The sequence below is a fragment of the Rhagoletis zephyria genome, unplaced genomic scaffold, assembly GCF_001687245.7.
Source record: "Rhagoletis zephyria isolate East Lansing unplaced genomic scaffold, Rhagoletis_zephyria_1.1 Rzeph_scaffold_00878, whole genome shotgun sequence".
In the NCBI taxonomy this organism is placed as follows: Eukaryota; Metazoa; Arthropoda; class Insecta; order Diptera; family Tephritidae; genus Rhagoletis; species Rhagoletis zephyria.
This window is the reverse complement of record NW_016157962.1, coordinates 24,167-42,055: the sequence shown is the minus strand read 5'-3', so window position 1 is coordinate 42,055 and position 17,889 is coordinate 24,167. Positions and strand designations below refer to the sequence as shown.

The window sequence follows — 17,889 nt, the reverse complement described above, 5'->3', positions numbered from 1 at the left end:
ATTAAATTGCACTAAATTTTTTAACTGGTGGCAACCCTCCTTTAAAATATTTTCGCCTGTGAGCCTTCTTTAACCTCTTTTGTTTGATACCCACATTGCAATATTCTATTTAGTTTATCAATTTAACTGAGTTAAAATTTTCAAACAGGTGACAGCCCTTCTCAAAAATATTTCCTGCAGTTATATTTCTTAAACCTCTTTAATTTGATACCCATATTGCAATATTTCATTTATTTTATCGATATACTTTAGTTAAATTTTCAATCGGGCGGCAACCCTCCTCAAACATATTTGCGGCTGCAAGCCTTCTTAAGACTCTTTAGCTTGACACCCACATAGCAATATTTCATTTATTTTATCAATTTGACCGAGTTAAAATTTTTAAATAGGTGGCAACCCTCGTCAAAAATATTTCCAGCAGTTATCATTCTTAAACCTCTTTAATTTGATACCGATATTGCTATATTTCATTTATTTAATCGATGTACTTTAATTAAATTTTTAATCAGGTGGCAACTCTCTACATACTTTCGGCTGTAAGCCTTCTTAAAATTCTTTAGTTTGACACCCACATGGCAATATTTCATTCATTTTATCAATTTGACTGAGTTAAAATTTTCAAATAGGTGGCAACCTTCTTCAAAAATATTGCCAACAGTTATCTTTCTTAAACCTCTTTAATTTGATACCCATATTGTAATAATTTATTTATTTTATCAATATAATTGGGTTTAAAATTTTTCAAATAGGTGCCAACCCTCCAATTTTTTGCGGTATCATTGGTTATGGTATTATACCGAACAATACAAAAAAAAAATTATTCAAATCGTTTCAGCCGTTCTCGAGTTTTGACGACCGTGACATACGAACACAACATTTTTATTAATATAGATTAGTATGGGTGGTGCCACGCCCCCTTTTCCGAATTCAGGCAAACTTCACATAAACCATCTGCATAATAGCCCGAATATGCCGCATAAATTTGGTTGAATTCCGTGAAGCCGTTCTCAAGTTATGAGGTCGCACCAAAAACGTCCACTTATTTTTATATATCAGATAGGGGTGCCACGCCCCCTTATCCAAATTTGGGAAAACTTCACACAAACCATCTGCATCATAGCCCGAATATCCTACATAAATTTGATTGAATTCGGTGAAGCCATTCACAAGTTAAAAGCTAAAACACTTATTTTTATATATAAGATTAGAGGTGCCACGCCCCTTTTTCTGAATTCGGGAAAACTTCACATAAACTAACTGCATCCCGAATATTCCATTTAATTTTGTTCCATTCCATATTTTGTTTTGTTTGTTGCTGAAGCCGTTCTTACGTTATAAGGCAACATCAAAAACGTGCACTTATTTTATACCCGAGCGCACTTGTGCACAAGGGTATATTAACTTTGTTCGCATAACGGTTGGTTGTAACAGCCAAAACGAATCGAGATAGATATGGACAAATGTAAACATAAATGATCACAATGAAAAGAGAAGTCGATTAAGCTATGTCTGTCTGTTCGTCCGTCCGTCTGTCCGTGTACACGATAACTCGAGCAAAAATTGAGATATTTAAACGAAATTTGGTATGTAGGTTGCCCTTAATCCAAGGTAGGTTGGTATTGAAAATGGGCGAAATCGGACTTTAACCACGCCCACTTCCCATATAACGGTATTTTCGAAAAATGCTAAAACTACCATATTTCTGTAAATATTAGATGTAAATAGTTGAAAATTAGTATTGGAGTAGAATTATGGTAGAAAATAGTATTATTATGAAATTTTTCAGAAAATGGGCGTGACGCCGCCCGCTTAAAATGAAATGCCGTATCTCAGTAGCTGCTTCACCAATCCTTACAAAACTCGGTACGAGGCTTGGACAAGAAATCTGTTGAAAATCTTTGAAATCGGGCAATAACCACGCCCACCAGCCATATAACGGTAATTTACAGAAACGCGAAAACTGCGATAAATTTGTATCTACTGGAGCTAATTCACTTAAAATCGATGATTACAATAACCGCTTATTAAAAAATTAGAATAATATAAATTTTTGGATAATAGGCGTGGCGCCGCCCACTTTTGACCAAAAATCTGCATCTCGGTAACCGATTTATCTATTTCTACAAAACTCGCTGCACTTAATAACCTTGGTACGGAAAAGAAATTTGTTGAAAATTATTCCAATCAGACCAAAATTACACCCGCTTCCGGTATAACTGTAAATTTCAGAAATAGGAAAACTCTAAATCTTCCCTAAGATCTTTCTCTCCAATACTTCAAGAGCCGTCTCATCGAATGTTGGCATTGTCTAAGCTTCTTCGCCATTTGTCAGCTCGGGCATGATTAGTGACTTATAGAGTGTGGTTTTTGTACGTCGAGAGAGAACTTTACTCCCGAATTGCCTATTCAGTCCAAAGTTGCACTTGTTGGCTAAAGTGATTCTGCATTGGATTTCCATGCTGACATTATTATCGGTGTTAATGCTGGTTCCCAAGTAAACGATGTTCTCTACTTTCTCAAAATTGCAACTGGTAACAGTGATGTGGGTGTCAAGGCGGGAATACTCTGTCCCTTTGGTTGATGACAGGAGATACTTCGTCTTGTCTTCGTTGATCACCAAACCCAATCGCTTTGCTTCTTTATCAAACTTAGAAAAGGCAGGACAAACTTCGAAGGTTTTTGTTACCGATGATATCGATTTCATTGGAATACGCCAGAAATTACACGCCCTTGTAAAAAATTGTTCCTGAGTGGGTCAGTTCTGCAGCACTTATTATCTTAACACTTCCATCTTGCGATCGTAAATGTCTTTCTGAATTCGCTTTAATTTGGGAATGTTTGTTTGGGCATATAACAGAAGTTCGCAATAGTAATAGTAATCATAATCATAATAATATTACCTGATGTTATTCAAAATTTCTTTACTCGCAATATACTTAGTAGGCTATGGCGACCGAACGAAATCGTTTATGATTAAAATTTAACTGTTTTATAATGTTAAGGAATGGTGACAACAATTTTAAGTTTTCATTATTTCATTTCATATGATATTTTTATGTTTTCGTTGCGGTTTTTATCATTTCTTCATTTGTATCAGTAGCTTTTTATTAATTTTTTTCCATTGCGTAATTTGTATACCAACTCTTCATTGATAATATGATCACTTCGTTTGACGATAAGATGTTGTGAATTCTCTCTTTTTTTAAACTGTCGGGATTTGGATAAAGCTTTCCCAATCACTTTCCGTTTCGAACCAGTTATGTAATACTTCATTTAATTTCAATATTTTCAGTTTACTTTTACATATTGCATAATCCTATTTAGAAAATTTGCAAATCAAGATTTCTCAAATACCTTTCGTTTGGTACCCATATTGTAACATTTCGTTTATTTTATCAATTTAATTGAGTTAAATTTTCAAACAGGTGGCAAACCTCCTCAAACATATTTTCGACTGTAAGTCTTCTTAAAACTATTTAGTTTGATACCCAAATTGCACTATTTCGTTTATTTAATCAATTTAACTGAGTTAAAATTTTAAAATAGATTGCAACCCCCCTCAAAAATATTTCCAGCAGTCATTTTTTTTAAACATCTTTAATTTGATACCTGTATTGTTATAAGTCACTTATTTTATCAATTAATTTTAGGTAAATTTTCAAATAGGTAACAACCCTCCTCAAGCATATTTTCGGCTGTAAGCTTTCTTAAAACTCCAAAGTTAAATACCCACATTGCAATATTTCATTTATTTTACCAATTTGACTGAGTTAAAATTTTCAAAAAGATGGCAACCCTCCTCAAAAATATTTCCAGCAGTTACATTTCTTAAACCTCTTTAATGTAAAATCTATATTGTAATATATCATTTACTTTATCAATTAAATTGCACTAAATTTTTTAACTGGTGGCAACCCTCCTTTAAAATATTTTCGCCTGTGAGCCTTCTTTAACCTCTTTTGTTTGATACCCACATTGCAATATTCTATTTAGTTTATCAATTTAACTGAGTTAAAATTTTCAAACAGGTGGCAGCCCTTCTCAAAAATATTTCCTGCAGTTATATTTCTTAAACCTCTTTAATTTGATACCCATATTGCAATATTTCATTTATTTTATCGATATACTTTAGTTAAATTTTCAATCGGGCGGCAACCCTCCTCAAACATATTTGCGGCTGCAAGCCTTCTTAAGACTCTTTAGCTTGACACCCACATAGCAATATTTCATTTATTTTATCAATTTGACCGAGTTAAAATTTTTAAATAGGTGGCAACCCTCGTCAAAAATATTTCCAGCAGTTATCATTCTTAAACCTCTTTAATTTGATACCGATATTGCTATATTTCATTTATTTAATCGATGTACTTTAATTAAATTTTTAATCAGGTGGCAACTCTCTACATACTTTCGGCTGTAAGCCTTCTTAAAATTCTTTAGTTTGACACCCACATGGCAATATTTCATTCATTTTATCAATTTGACTGAGTTAAAATTTTCAAATAGGTGGCAACCTTCTTCAAAAATATTGCCAACAGTTATCTTTCTTAAACCTCTTTAATTTGATACCCATATTGTAATAATTTATTTATTTTATCAATATAATTGGGTTTAAAATTTTTCAAATAGGTGCCAACCCTCCAATTTTTTGCGGTATCATTGGTTATGGTATTATACCGAACAATACAAAAAAAAAATTATTCAAATCGTTTCAGCCGTTCTCGAGTTTTGACGACCGTGACATACGAACACAACATTTTTATTAATATAGATTAGTATGGGTGGTGCCACGCCCCCTTTTCCGAATTCAGGCAAACTTCACATAAACCATCTGCATAATAGCCCGAATATGCCGCATAAATTTGGTTGAATTCCGTGAAGCCGTTCTCAAGTTATGAGGTCGCACCAAAAACGTCCACTTATTTTTATATATCAGATAGGGGTGCCACGCCCCCTTATCCAAATTTGGGAAAACTTCACACAAACCATCTGCATCATAGCCCGAATATCCTACATAAATTTGATTGAATTCGGTGAAGCCATTCACAAGTTAAAAGCTAAAACACTTATTTTTATATATAAGATTAGAGGTGCCACGCCCCTTTTTCTGAATTCGGGAAAACTTCACATAAACTAACTGCATCCCGAATATTCCATTTAATTTTGTTCCATTCCATATTTTGTTTTGTTTGTTGCTGAAGCCGTTCTTACGTTATAAGGCAACATCAAAAACGTGCACTTATTTTATACCCGAGCGCACTTGTGCACAAGGGTATATTAACTTTGTTCGCATAACGGTTGGTTGTAACAGCCAAAACGAATCGAGATAGATATGGACAAATGTAAACATAAATGATCACAATGAAAAGAGAAGTCGATTAAGCTATGTCTGCCTGTCCGTCCGTCCGTCTGTCCGTGTACACGATAACTCGAGCAAAAATTGAGATATTTAAACGAAATTTGGTATGTAGGTAGCCCTTAATCAAAGGTAGGTTGGTATTGAAAATGGGCGAAATCGGACTTTAACCACGCCCATATAACGGTATTTTCGAAAAAATGCTAAAACTACCATATTTCTGTAAATATTAGATGTAAATAGTTGAAAATTAGTATTGGAGTAGAATTGTGGTAGAAAATAGTATTATTATGAAATTTTTCAGAAAATGGGCGTGACCCCGCCCGCTTAAAATGAAATGCCGTATCTCAGTAGCTGATTCACCAATCCTTACAAAACTCGGTACGAGGCTTGGGCAAGAAATCTGTTGAAAATCTTTGAAATCGGGCAATAACCACGCCCACCTGCCATATACCGGTAATTTACAGAAACGCGAAAACTGCGATAAATTTGTAACTACTGGAGCTAATTCACTTAAAATCGATGATTACAATAACCGCTTATTAAAAAATTAGAATAATATAAATTTTTGGATAATAGGCGTGGCGCCGCCCACTTTTGACCAAAAATCTGCATCCCGGTAACCGATTTATCTATTTCTACAAAACTCGCTGCACTTAATAACCTTGGTACGGATAAGAAATTTGTTGAAAATTATTCCAATCAGACCAAAATTACACCCGCTTCCGGTATAACTGTAAATTTCAGAAATAGGAAAACTCCGATATATCAAAAACTGAGGACGTTAATTTACTCCAAGTTAATAGTTACAACAATATCCTAACAATAAATAACTGCTATAGACTTTTAGGAATTGGGCGTAGCACCGCCCACTTTATAACTACAAAGGTGTACCTCGGTAACCACTTAATCGATTTGTACCTAACTAGGTTCAGTTATATCATTAAGTCTAACTCTGCATATTATCGAAAACGTTTGAAATCGATTAAACACCCCTACTTATCATGCAAAGGTAGTTCAGAGAAAGTTGAAACGACGATATTTGATACCTGCGCCGGGTATATAAAGTTCGGTTTCGCCCGAACTTATACTTCTTTACTTGTTACATATTCGTTATTCTCCATTTGAGATAAATTATTTTTAATCTCTTCATTAACACCAATGCCTTCCCGTAGAGATGAATCATTGGTTATAAATTTTTGTATCCAAGCAGAAATGCAATTGAAGTTACAAGTTAATAAAAACCAAATCTGTTTTTATGTTATTATTTGTAAAAAATTTTTTAGTTCGACGAATAAAAAGAAAAGCCCAAGAAATGTAAAGAAAAATTTATTGAGCCAAATTTTCTTAAGCAGACGAAGTTCTTAAGAAATTTGCTCCGCTTTCCACTATGGTTTGTTAAAGTTTGTTTGTGAAGAATACAAGGCACCCTTGTTTCCAAAAGAAATACCTGGCCGTTCCATTATTTCGCTGTAAAATATCAGATGTCAAAACCCCTTGGACAATAGTATTCACACACACAAAATAAAAGCAATTTATTGCTTTACAGTTAATTAAAAGGTTTTAGCTTTATATATTGAAATAAGCAAAATAAGCATGATCGTTCAAATTAAGGTTGTAAACCCTGAGTAAGCAATATAAGCAATTGCAATATATGATTAAACTTCGTATTTTCCAAAAAATTACGAATACAAAGTTTTCTGTTGTGAATTTTTTTAAATTCCTCTACAAAGTTTGAAATGTGGATTTATATGGTGTTAAGTATTGTATAATTAACTAGCCTTTAATAAAAAATTAATAAACATTAAGCAAACGAGAGGAAAATAGTTAAAACTGATCAGGATGTCGTGTCCCTATTTTTTACATAACAGTTTATATACCTACAGTGTTGGAAATAATAATAGAAACAACCTATTGACAAAAATATTAAATCAACTACAACAACATTAGTTAAATATATTTCTTGGAATGGCGCACCCTGTACAAATAGCAGTTAAGGGCCGTTTACATAAGACTTTCCTCGCTTTGCTTGACAGTTCGAACTTTGACAAAAAAGCGTGAAACGTAGAAGATATGCTACAATAAACGCTTTGACAGCTTTTGCGTTCTCCTTTTCCTCCATATTTTATATCTGTAAAATAGATAATATAATAATATGCATTAATAATAGCAATAATAGTTCCTGTTTACCTTATTTTTGTCATTAAATGCAAATGCAAGCGCACGAGAAAAGATACATGTAGACAGCTGATTGCCAAAGCGCGCAAAAGTTGAGAGTTGCCGCTGATTTTGCTTCGTTTTGCTTTCCTCGCATTCTATTTAGCAAGACTCGTGTAAAATCATGTATTGAACTTATCTGTCAAAGCGGAATTATGAAGCAAAGCGAAGCAAAGGTCTTATATAAACGGCCCTTTAGCGGTTGTTCTTTTGCAAAACATTTTATTCCGCTAGTTTGTCTTATTTTCACTTTATGTGCGAGAGAGTGAACAATTGCATAGTTGTAGGCCTGGGTAACGGCGCAAATTTTTTGGCGCTGACACACTTACTCCAGGGCCACTGTCGGAATCAGCACAGTGTGTTGGCGCAATTGCGCCTCTACAGGCTAAAGCTCATTTCCTTTATTGCCGCACGCTGCACGCTGCACCAAAGTGAATTAATAGAAGGTGATATCGGTTGAGAAAAAACTCAAGTATACCCAAGTTCAAAACCCAAAAATACAACAAACCCATCATTTTCACATTCAGAAGGACCGCGACGAATTCTAGCTGTGCTGCACATTTTACAAGAGACACTTCTGTTTCGGGTGTTCTTTGCTGGTTCTTTGCGACACACGGTGTTGTCAGTGTTCCGGTGTTGAACTAAGGTGAATTAATACAAGGTGGTGTCGGTTGGGCAAAAACAAGCCAAGTTCAAAACCCAAAAATACAACAAACACATAATTTTCACATTCAGAAGAGCCGCGGCTAATTTTAGCAACACCACCATGTAAAAATTCGCCTTGTGCTGCACATTTTACAAGTGACGCTTCGCTTTTGTGTGTTCTTTGCGCCGCCCGGTGTTGTTAGTGTTCCGGTGTTGCTGGCGCCATTGCATCACAGAGTTGCGAAAATCGGTATCGGCGCCAATAACTCAGCTCTCGGTATCAGCGCAATGGCGCGGCGCCGCACTGTGTTACCCACGGCTACATAGTTGCGTTTGAAAAAAATAATAGAAGCAAAACATGTTTGTTGATATTATTGCATTTTAAAAGGTAAATTATTTGTTTTTGACGCTTCTGATTGCGTTTTTAAAGAATGTTAGCTAATCTAAAGTTATACTATAGGTTAACGAAACATAAAAAAGAATAAAATGGGCCGAACTAGACACCGCACGTAATTGTAGAATAATTTAATAATAAGTTTAAGAAAACAAGGAAATTCGATTAGTAAGACAGCAGATATGGTGAACTGTTACAAAAAGAAGGTGTGCCTGCCCTTCATAGCGTAAAAAAAACACAAACACGACGTATAAATCGAAAAATGACAGCTGGTCATCAAAGGCGTTTAATTCGACATTAGCTCTGATCCAATACTTTTCGTGAAAAATCCTGTAAAACTGTCAAACAGCAAAATTACTCTCTGAAGTGCGAGTAAAAAGTGAGTAACCACCAAAAAGTACGGAAACAAAAAAAAGCAAAAAAAGCATAAAAACGTCAAACAAACATTTTTCCTGTAAAAACGTCAAATAGTTTTGTTTCTGGTAAAATAAATAAATAAAGACGAATAAATGGAAGGTAATACATTAAATGTTAGTCGCCGGGAACATTAAATCGAATACGAAATGGTAATATTTCTTACCTTTATATGTAAAGAAAAAATGTGTTGTAGTGTAATTTTCTTACAGATGAAACATTTATGCGTCAGAAGGCTGCCGAAATTCTTGAGGAAGAGTTCCGGACACATGGAATCTTATTTAATGAAGTGATATTTGCATCAGACGGTTAGAAGGCTCTTTAATTAGTAAAGGTGTTAAAGTGCACTTTAGCGGCTGTCCCGTACGACACCTACCTCCAACGCCTTTTGCTTTGGCGGCCTCTGGCCACGCATAGGGATTATAACCTTTACTAAGTATAATTCTCCTTTTTGTGTTACCGGAGAAGAGGGGCGGAAGTATTTTTGCGCAGAACTTTCTGCGTAGGTGGCCTTTAGGTGAAATGCATCAAAATAAGGTGGCCAGAGTTATATGCACAAGAAATGTTGAGCACAGAAAGGAGAATCCTAGGTAGTATGGGTTATAATCTCTAAGCGCGCCGAAGGCCGCTTACGCAAAAATAAATTCTACGTAAAAATACTGTTTATCAGGTTTAGATGTACAGTGTCAAAATAAAAATTTTACACCATTTTCCAATGGTTCCCTAGGGGTCTGTGGAAGGTTTTGCAAGATCAGGTGTGACTTTTTACAAAGTGTGCACTGTTCTTTTTCTATTTGGTTGGATATCAAAACCCACTCCTCCTCCCCCTTCGCCCACTAACCCAAAAAAAGTGGGCAAATAACATTTCACGAAGTTTATTTCCGCTTTCGGATTATAGTTATTGGCGTTAAAACACGTTGATTGACATCCCACCTGATGATCCATTTTTGGATAAATTTTGGGCAGGTTCCGCTAAAGTGCACTACTACCGTAAATGCTGCAATCAGTTATTTGTTTGGTTTTCTTATCAATTGCAGAAGAACAAACACAGGCGACTCCCGAAATCGTGGAATCCCAGAATTTTTCAAGTGAAATGGCGTTTTCCTCGCTCGGTAAAATGATGGTGGCTATCACAGAATCCATCGTAGTCCGATTTTTCGCGAAATGTTCGAAAATACGCTACGTTCGTAGCTATTCGAATTCAATGATAGCATTCTCGTAGAATTCACGAGAATCGGACTATGATGGATTCTGTGATAGCCTTGGATATTTTTACAGATTGAGTTATTAAAAAGGTTATGCTTTTGCAGAGGACAGTCAAGACTTTACACTTATTTACGGCGAACAGGTATGGCTGGAAGCACCAACAAAACTGATGCTGTCTTTATTAGAGGAACTCCGCCCCAAAGTAGGGAAGTCTGCGCAAGTAAGAAATAAATGCAAAATGTGGAAAATTATTGAGGAACAGATGAGAAAAGAAGGTTATTCATTCAGTGCCATTCAAATAGAAAATAAGTTCAGGGGCATGGAGCGCCAATACAAAAAAACCGTACTGAATAACAGGCAAAGTGGAAGGAGTAAGCAAACGTGTCCTTTCAAAGGTTCGTTTTTATATTATATATCAGTTTTATTATTATAATTGTTATTATTATTTTAATTATGATGATTTAATTATTATTATTTTTTACTAACTGTGAAATTGTGTAATACTAGCGAGCTGGATGCAATTTTGTCGGAAAAGCGGTCTATAAACCCGACCTTCCTCTGGGAAAGCAGCGATTCTCCAGAAGCATCTAGGATGGATACCGCAAGTAGTGAGGTGGCTTCAGATTTCCGGGCAGGTAGTTCAGGTACGACATACATACAGTTGCGTTCAAAATAAAAGTGGCACGGCGTTTAAACAATATTTTACCATTTATTCTTTTTCTATTTAATTTTCTTTTACTTTTTATAAGACTACAGTTACAAGCAGACCTCCATAGCATGCGTATCCGTATGCGTTGCTATGTAGGTGCTGCCATAAAAATTTGTACATTCAATTTTTCTGTGAAAGGCACGCATACGTATACGTACTTCTCCTATATATGTATTTGTATATCCTTCCACGCAGATGAGATCCCAAGTTGCTCTACGAAGCGTCGAAAACTAACACCACAGAAACCCCAAGAAACGCTGGTGGAAATGGCGGAGGAAAGAAGGGAATATCATAAGTTTCTGGATTACTTAAAAAGAAAAGAAGAAAGAGATTTAGAGAAGGCAGAAAGAGATAAAAAGAAAATTGAGCTGTTGGAAATTTTAACGAAAAGACAAAATAAATTACAAGACTGAAATTGCGATCCATCAGAAATAATTACTTTATTTAAAAAAAGGAATAATTAATGAAATTAAATTAAGGCTGTATGTACATATACGCAAGTCCAGGGTTACTTACCTTTCATCGTTTGATACGAAATTGCAATTTTTGCTAGTGATTAACATTTTTAAAAATATTTGTATACGATCGACAGTGTGCAAGGCCCTTTGCTACGGACCAAGTCAAAATAATTTGTAAATAATTATATAACTTTAGAAAATTCATGTTTTACGTCGTGTCACTTACAGCTATGGTCAAAGATTTAGCAGCAAAATTCTAAATGATATTGTTTGCAACTTATGTTTATTTATTTTTAATAATTTGCATATAAATTATAATTTAATCAATATCAGAAACAAACAATATCATTTAGAATTTTGCTGCTAAATCTTTGACCATAGCTGTAAGTGACACGACGTAAAACATGAATTTTCTAAAGTTATATAATTATTTACAAATTATTTTGACTTGATCCCTAGCAAAGGGCCTTAGACACTGTCGATCGTATACAAATATTTTTGTTATTTTTTGAATATTTTGTTAATCACTAGCAAAAATGCAATTTCGTATCGAACGATGAAACATAAGTGACCCTGGACTTGCCCATATGTATAATTAGATTGTTAGCTAATGAATTCCTTTTTATTTTTAGCAAATAAACAATTTGAGATTTCACGTGAATTCAAAGTTTACAACTCTCGTCGTCTATTACTTAATGCCTGACAAATAATATATCTAACATTGATGTTTCTGGTTGGTATAATGTTTTCCTCGTCCTCGTTAATTTCTTCTTCTTCACTATCTAATGAAAAGTTGAAATCATTTTCGCTAGCAATATTGTGTAAAACACAGCACGCTCCGATGAAATGACATAGTTTTTTTATACCTTTCAACTTGCAGTAATACAATTGTCGAAATCGCTGTTTCAATATGCCAAAAGAATGCTCAATTAAAATGCGACATTTACTTAGTTGTTTATTGAAATATTTCTGGTCCCTTGTCAAATGGCCATTGTCTTTGAATGGAGTTATAATGCAATCACTACAGGGATAAGCCGAGTCCCCAAGCAAATAGTAATCTAAAAAAGTTTTAAATATTTAGATATACAAGTATGCTTCTACATAATTTGCTTCATAAGGATGTAGGCCTAAAAATATAACCTCCGCACAATGTTGTTAGGTTATTATAAACGGGAGAGTTTTGAAGAACCCAACTGTCGTGACTAGATCCCGGAAATCCGACGAAAACATTAATAAACTTCCTTCTTTCATCACGAATGCTTTGCATAACTAATGTTATATGACCTTTTCGGGCAATATAATCGTCTTTGCGTTCTGAAAGGGGACTTATTCTAATATGCGTCCCATCTATGCACCCTAATCAAAAAAGGAAAAAAATAATTGAAGTGAATACACAAAAATCCATTCCCACAACATTCTTAAATGTACTTTTACTTATTGACTTCGGAAAACCAAGCTGAGCAAAGTAATTGGCAGATTCTTGTTTCCTTTCGTTGCTGCGCCATTTGATAACTTCAGGGCTCAATCCGCTTATGAACATTGCCACCCTATCAATTACTCGGGAAATACTTGAGACTGTTAAATTAAACCGGTCGGATAAATCACGGAGGCTACAAGCCTCATGACCGGCAAACCACAAAAACACAGCCAGACTTTTCGCAGCTGACAAACGCTTATCATCCCTAAGTATTTTATATGAATCGGATTGCTCATATCTCATTGTTAAACTAGCGAACAACTCCTTGGAATTCCGAAAATGTTTTAAGAACTCTTCACCAGTGTATGTGAGAACTACTTCTTCAAAATAGTTTTTAATGCTATTTCTGCTTTGCCGTATTTGGATTACTTCTTTAAATATCGCTTCATCTTCACTGTCGGAGTTTTCCCTTATCAAATTTAAGAAGTCATCCGAGTCGCTTGAAGAGTTTACCAGCTCATCTAAATATTAAGGTGCTCAAAATCTCTGCCTCTGTGTCTTCTAAAGGAGTACTAGAAGCAGCGGCACATGCTTGCTATAAAATAATTAATAACATAAAAATCTCTGAAATATATGTGGAATTACTTACATCTTCAAATGTTTCGTTATTTACTTCCATTTTTATTTCGTTTTTACGCTCAAAAAATATCAAAATTTTTGTTTACTTTTGTGCAACAGCTGATCGCTTGACACTTTTCATGATTTTACCAGAAGAAAAAGTTCGGGTAAAATCTTGCAACTTCATTCTCTACACAACTCTCCAAAAGTCGCTCTCATTTACAGAATTTTGGAGGCTTTTGGACTACGGGAACATTTTTCCTGTAACTTCCTGCAAGTTCGTGTAAAATCCTGTAAGTTCATGGAGTACTGGATCAGAGCTATTGCAAAGCTAACCCTTTTCTGTCCTCAATAGAGCTGAAAACAGATGTAGATATAACAAGCCCAACCATTAGGCACAGATTGGCAGAAGTCAAACTTCCAGCCAGAACCCCTAGAAAGGTACCTTGGTGGAGCCTTAAAAAGAAAAACAACAGACTTGCATTTGCCAGAAAACATCTTTTCCGTCAAAAGTGGAAAATGTGCTGTAGTCTGATGAGACAAAAATCAATATGTTTGGATCAGATGGAAAACAAGACGTAAGACATCCTACGAACACAGCGTTTGATCCAAAATATCCGAAAAAACGGTTAAGCATAGCGGGTGTTTCGATTATGGTATGGGGCTGCTTCTCGGAGAAAGGCGTTGGTCCAATATTTTGGATAAAGAACAAATTGTGCGCGGTTGACTATGTAAACATATTACTGACGATAATGCTTCCCTAGGCTAAAGGGGAAATGCCATTGCGGTGGGAGTTACTGCAGGATAATGATCCTAAACATATATCGAAAATGCCAGACTTCCACCCCATTGAACACCTTTGGGCAAACTTAAAGAAGAGAATCTGTCCTTTTAAAACCAGCAATAAAGACGAATATTCGTACCTCGTCATAGTCAGGCGGTGGGACATTGACTCCATCATCATCGACTGGGGGCTCGGGTTCGTCTTCTCCACTACTTTTAGTGCTGCTGCCATTCAATAGGGTGGAAAAGTGTTCCCTCCATAATTTAGGTGCGTTCTAGACATTGGTCTCTAGGGCGCCATGGGTGTTCTTACAGGAGTTCGCCATGGTCTTGAAACCTTCAGTAAGTCGCCTAACTGATAAAATTTTCGAGCATTTTTGCCGTCGTTAGTTCTGATTTTTTTATTTTGTGTTTCTAAGAGTAGACAGAACTTTGCAACGTTCCGCATAAATAAAAATATTTTCCGTCAGTTTCCAGGGCAGTGCATAATTTTTTTATGTAAATTTTATTAGAAATGTTAAAATATATCTATTAAAAATTCATAATAATTTACCTCATTAATTTTTCTCTTTTTAACCGACTTCAAAAAAAGAAGGAGGTTATCAATCCAGCGGAATTTTTTTAATGTATGTTACCGCATAACTTTGGCCACATTAACCGATTTCTTCGATAATTCTTGTTCTGGTGCTTCAGGTGGTTTAGATCCAATGATTGGATCATGCAGAAATTAATTAGAATTGAAGTCGGTTGTGTTTTTTGCTACAATTGAGTTGTACCGAGCCCTGCAAAGGAATATATATTGCATAAAGTTTATTATGAACTTATTGAAGAGTTAAAATACAAGTGGCAATTTATACATAATTAGTAGCGACACATAAAGTGAACTAAATGCATTCATACATATTGGTGTTTCCATGCAGCCGTACGCTACATTCGTACGCTTATGGAGTAACAAATCTCTTAAAAATAGAAGCTACTCAAAAACAAGATTACGGTTATGTGTCAACCAGAGGGTACTATGTTTGAGAAAAATATGAGCAGCCTCGAAACTTTGGTGTGGAAAATATCCGTTCAAAACAAGGTGATAACGTACGCGACAAAAAAAGAAGTGTTTTTAAAGCACATATACATATATGCGAAAGTCTGCGAATCACGGGAGCTTTTATTTTTTTTAAAAATTCCTAAACTAAGCTAAATAATGTACCTTTACAATCCTTCCATTCTTTATTAGAAATTATTTTTTATTAGAAATGTACGAAGTGATAGCACAATAACGCTAGCTCGGTTCACAAAATATCCCGCCCATGATATCATTGCATTCACACTGCGGCAAATTGGGTATGTTATGTTTATAGCTTGAAGGAACCAAATTAGACGAATGTGTTAATTTTTAACCATTTGTCGCTATATAGAGCGACATTTTTTACATTTGAATCTCAATATCTCCACAAGAGTTTTCCCAGATATAAGCTATATACCAAATGAAAGCTAAGGTTTTGGGCTAGACTTGAGAGATTGGCTGACCAATTTTTGGGAAAATGCCGGAAATCTATATTTTCAGCAGCTAGATTTTAAGTATTGAGGCGATAACCTTATGAGATAGTTATACATACATATTTCATAAACGTTAGGTAGGCTGCTTTAATACCCTTCTACTGCTATCCACATCAATGGTATGAAATGAGTAGTGCGGCTTCAGTGGTAGTTTAAAAAACTGCCCTGNAAGCCCAAAATACAATAGCGCAGTGGCAGTGGCAGTGACAGTTTTTAAAATCAGCTGTTACTGCTAATATTGGCAGTGACTGCCGCAGCAAACAAAATACGGCGTTGTCAGTGGCTGCTGTATTTGACATTCCATTATTTGACATTTTATATTATTCTGTGTGCTGGCGGGAACTTCACAAAAAATAAATATTAAATTTTAACTAAAATTTCTAAAATGGTTTCGTTGCTACAAGAGGAAATATTGCTTTTAGATTTAGGGCAATTGTATTATGTGTACAAAAAGTACAAAGCAAAAAGAATTTGGACAAGTGAAATATATACGCAAGAAGAGCGGCAAGCCCATGGATTTTTCGAGCAGGCTTATCAAATTATAAAAACTAATGATGATTCCGAGTTCCGAAAGACTACTCGGATGAGCGTAAAGGTTTTCAATTTGTTGGCATCGCTGTTGGAGAAAAAGTTAACAAGAACTTCCCGCAGGAAACCTATCGAGCCGGAGTGCCGCTTGGTGTTAACATTAATGTAGGTTTTGGTAGTTTTAACAATACTACATTTACATTTGTATATCTATTTTACAGGTATTTAGCACAAGGTGCAAAGTGGCAAACTATTGCATGGACTTTTCGGATGGGCCTCTCAACTGTGCGCAAAATAGTTTTTGAAACTTGCGAAGCCATTTGGGATGAGTTATGGGCAATTTATTTGCCTCCACCAAATGAATGTGAATGGGAAAGCATAGCTTCGGAATTTCATACAAAGACTGGGCTACCACATTGCGTAGGATGCATCGATGGCAAACACATCAGGATCCGATGTCCACCACGCTCTGGCTCGCTCTATTACAACTACAAAAAATATCATAGCATAGTTTTATTAGCTGCTTGTGATCACAATTACTGTTTCACCGCAGTCGATATAGGTGCATATGGCAGTCAGAGCGATGGTGGAATATTGCGAGCCAGCTCTTTCGGCAGTAAAATTATTAATAACACGATAAACTTGCCAAAAAGTGCAATTTTACCTGGGTCTAATATATCAATGCCCTACTTTTTCGTTGGCGACGCTGCCTTCCCACTCCGCAAAAATTTGATGCGACCATACCCAGGAAGATATCTGCAAGAAGATAAAAATACTTTCAACCAAATTCTGTCAAAAGCAAGATGCAGAATAGAGAATACGTTCGGGATAATGACTATGCGGTGGCGTGTTTTATGCGATGGTTTATTGTGCCATCCACATAATGCAGAAAAAATTGTGAAGGCTATAGTGGTTCTCCACAATTACGTCAAACAAAACGATGTTGAATATTGTCCAAATACGTTGGTAGACCACTATGAAGGTGATGTTCAAGTAGAAGGTCAATGGCGAAACGAAGTCGCCACACTGCCACAAACAAGACTATTTACTCGTTTCAATGCTCCAAAAGACGCTTTCAAAATGCGTGATGTCCTAAAGGATTATATTAATAAATAAATTCACGCTTGTTTTTGTACTTTGTAAGCATGTTTTTAATTCAATTTTATATTATGTGAATAAATAATGTGGTTGTTCACGCTTGCCTGGTTATCAGCTTATCTGGTTAAAAATTATTTTTGTGTAGTGTATTTTATTGTTGTACACTGAATAGAAAATATAATCACATAACCTGATAACCAGGCAAACGTGAACAGCTTAATATTTATAATAATATTAAAATTATAAATTTTTATTAATAATATTAATAATTTCTCGTGTTTTTGTACTTTGTAGGCATTTTTTTTAATTCAATAAAGTACACATGTTTCACAAGTTAAAGTGTATATTATGTGAATAAATAATATTGATTATAATATTAAAATTATCAATTTTTATTTATAATAATTATTTTTCGTGTTTTTGTACTTTGTAAGCATGTTTTTAATTCAATAAAGTAATTTTGTTCGTTAAAAGAGTTTAGTTTGGAAAATG

The 17,889-nt window shown here is 35.1% G+C and overlaps 3 protein-coding genes across 3 annotated transcripts; 2 read left to right on the top strand and 1 right to left on the bottom strand.

The window, feature by feature from the left end:
* Positions 1-9,075: 9,075 nt before the first annotated feature.
* LOC108361899 (trihelix transcription factor GTL1-like) lies at positions 9,076-11,043 on the top strand. The gene is made up of 4 exons (XM_017614675.1): positions 9,076-9,334; positions 10,064-10,138; positions 10,337-10,627; positions 10,740-11,043. The coding sequence occupies exons 1-4, from the start codon at positions 9,250-9,252 to the stop codon at positions 10,775-10,777; spliced, it is 489 nt and encodes a 162-aa protein (XP_017470164.1). The 5' UTR covers positions 9,076-9,249; the 3' UTR covers positions 10,778-11,043.
* A 1,025-nt stretch (positions 11,044-12,068) lies between these two features.
* Positions 12,069-13,463, bottom strand: LOC108361901 (putative nuclease HARBI1). The gene is made up of 4 exons (XM_017614677.1): positions 12,834-13,463; positions 12,540-12,755; positions 12,266-12,457; positions 12,069-12,181 (listed from the first exon to the last, which is right to left on the bottom strand). The coding sequence occupies exons 1-4, from the start codon at positions 13,117-13,119 to the stop codon at positions 12,069-12,071; spliced, it is 807 nt and encodes a 268-aa protein (XP_017470166.1). The 5' UTR covers positions 13,120-13,463.
* Positions 13,464-15,946: 2,483 nt separating this feature from the next.
* LOC108361900 (putative nuclease HARBI1) lies at positions 15,947-17,415 on the top strand. The gene is made up of 2 exons (XM_017614676.1): positions 15,947-16,464; positions 16,521-17,415. Exons 1-2 carry the CDS (start codon positions 16,157-16,159, stop codon positions 17,413-17,415), a joined length of 1,203 nt encoding a protein of 400 aa, XP_017470165.1. The 5' UTR covers positions 15,947-16,156.
* The last annotated feature ends 474 nt before the right edge of the window (positions 17,416-17,889 follow it).

Excerpts from the sequence above, each read along its gene's own strand:
- LOC108361901 (XM_017614677.1), bottom strand. The coding sequence starts at position 13,119 with ATGAGATATGAGCAATCCGATTCATATAAAATACTTAGGGATGATAAG. Across the intron at positions 12,458-12,539 it reads CCTAACAACATTGTGCGGAG|ATTACTATTTGCTTGGGGAC; the intron begins GTTATATTTTTA and ends AAACTTTTTTAG. Across the intron at positions 12,182-12,265 it reads GTATTACTGCAAGTTGAAAG|ATAGTGAAGAAGAAGAAATT; the intron begins GTATAAAAAAAC and ends ACTTTTCATTAG.
- LOC108361899 (XM_017614675.1), top strand. The coding sequence starts at position 9,250 with ATGCGTCAGAAGGCTGCCGAAATTCTTGAGGAAGAGTTCCGGACACAT. Across the intron at positions 9,335-10,063 it reads AGTGATATTTGCATCAGACG|AAGAACAAACACAGGCGACT; the intron begins GTTAGAAGGCTC and ends TATCAATTGCAG. Across the intron at positions 10,628-10,739 it reads GCAAACGTGTCCTTTCAAAG|CGAGCTGGATGCAATTTTGT; the intron begins GTTCGTTTTTAT and ends GTGTAATACTAG.
- LOC108361900 (XM_017614676.1), top strand. The coding sequence starts at position 16,157 with ATGGTTTCGTTGCTACAAGAGGAAATATTGCTTTTAGATTTAGGGCAA. Across the intron at positions 16,465-16,520 it reads CGCTTGGTGTTAACATTAAT|GTATTTAGCACAAGGTGCAA; the intron begins GTAGGTTTTGGT and ends TCTATTTTACAG.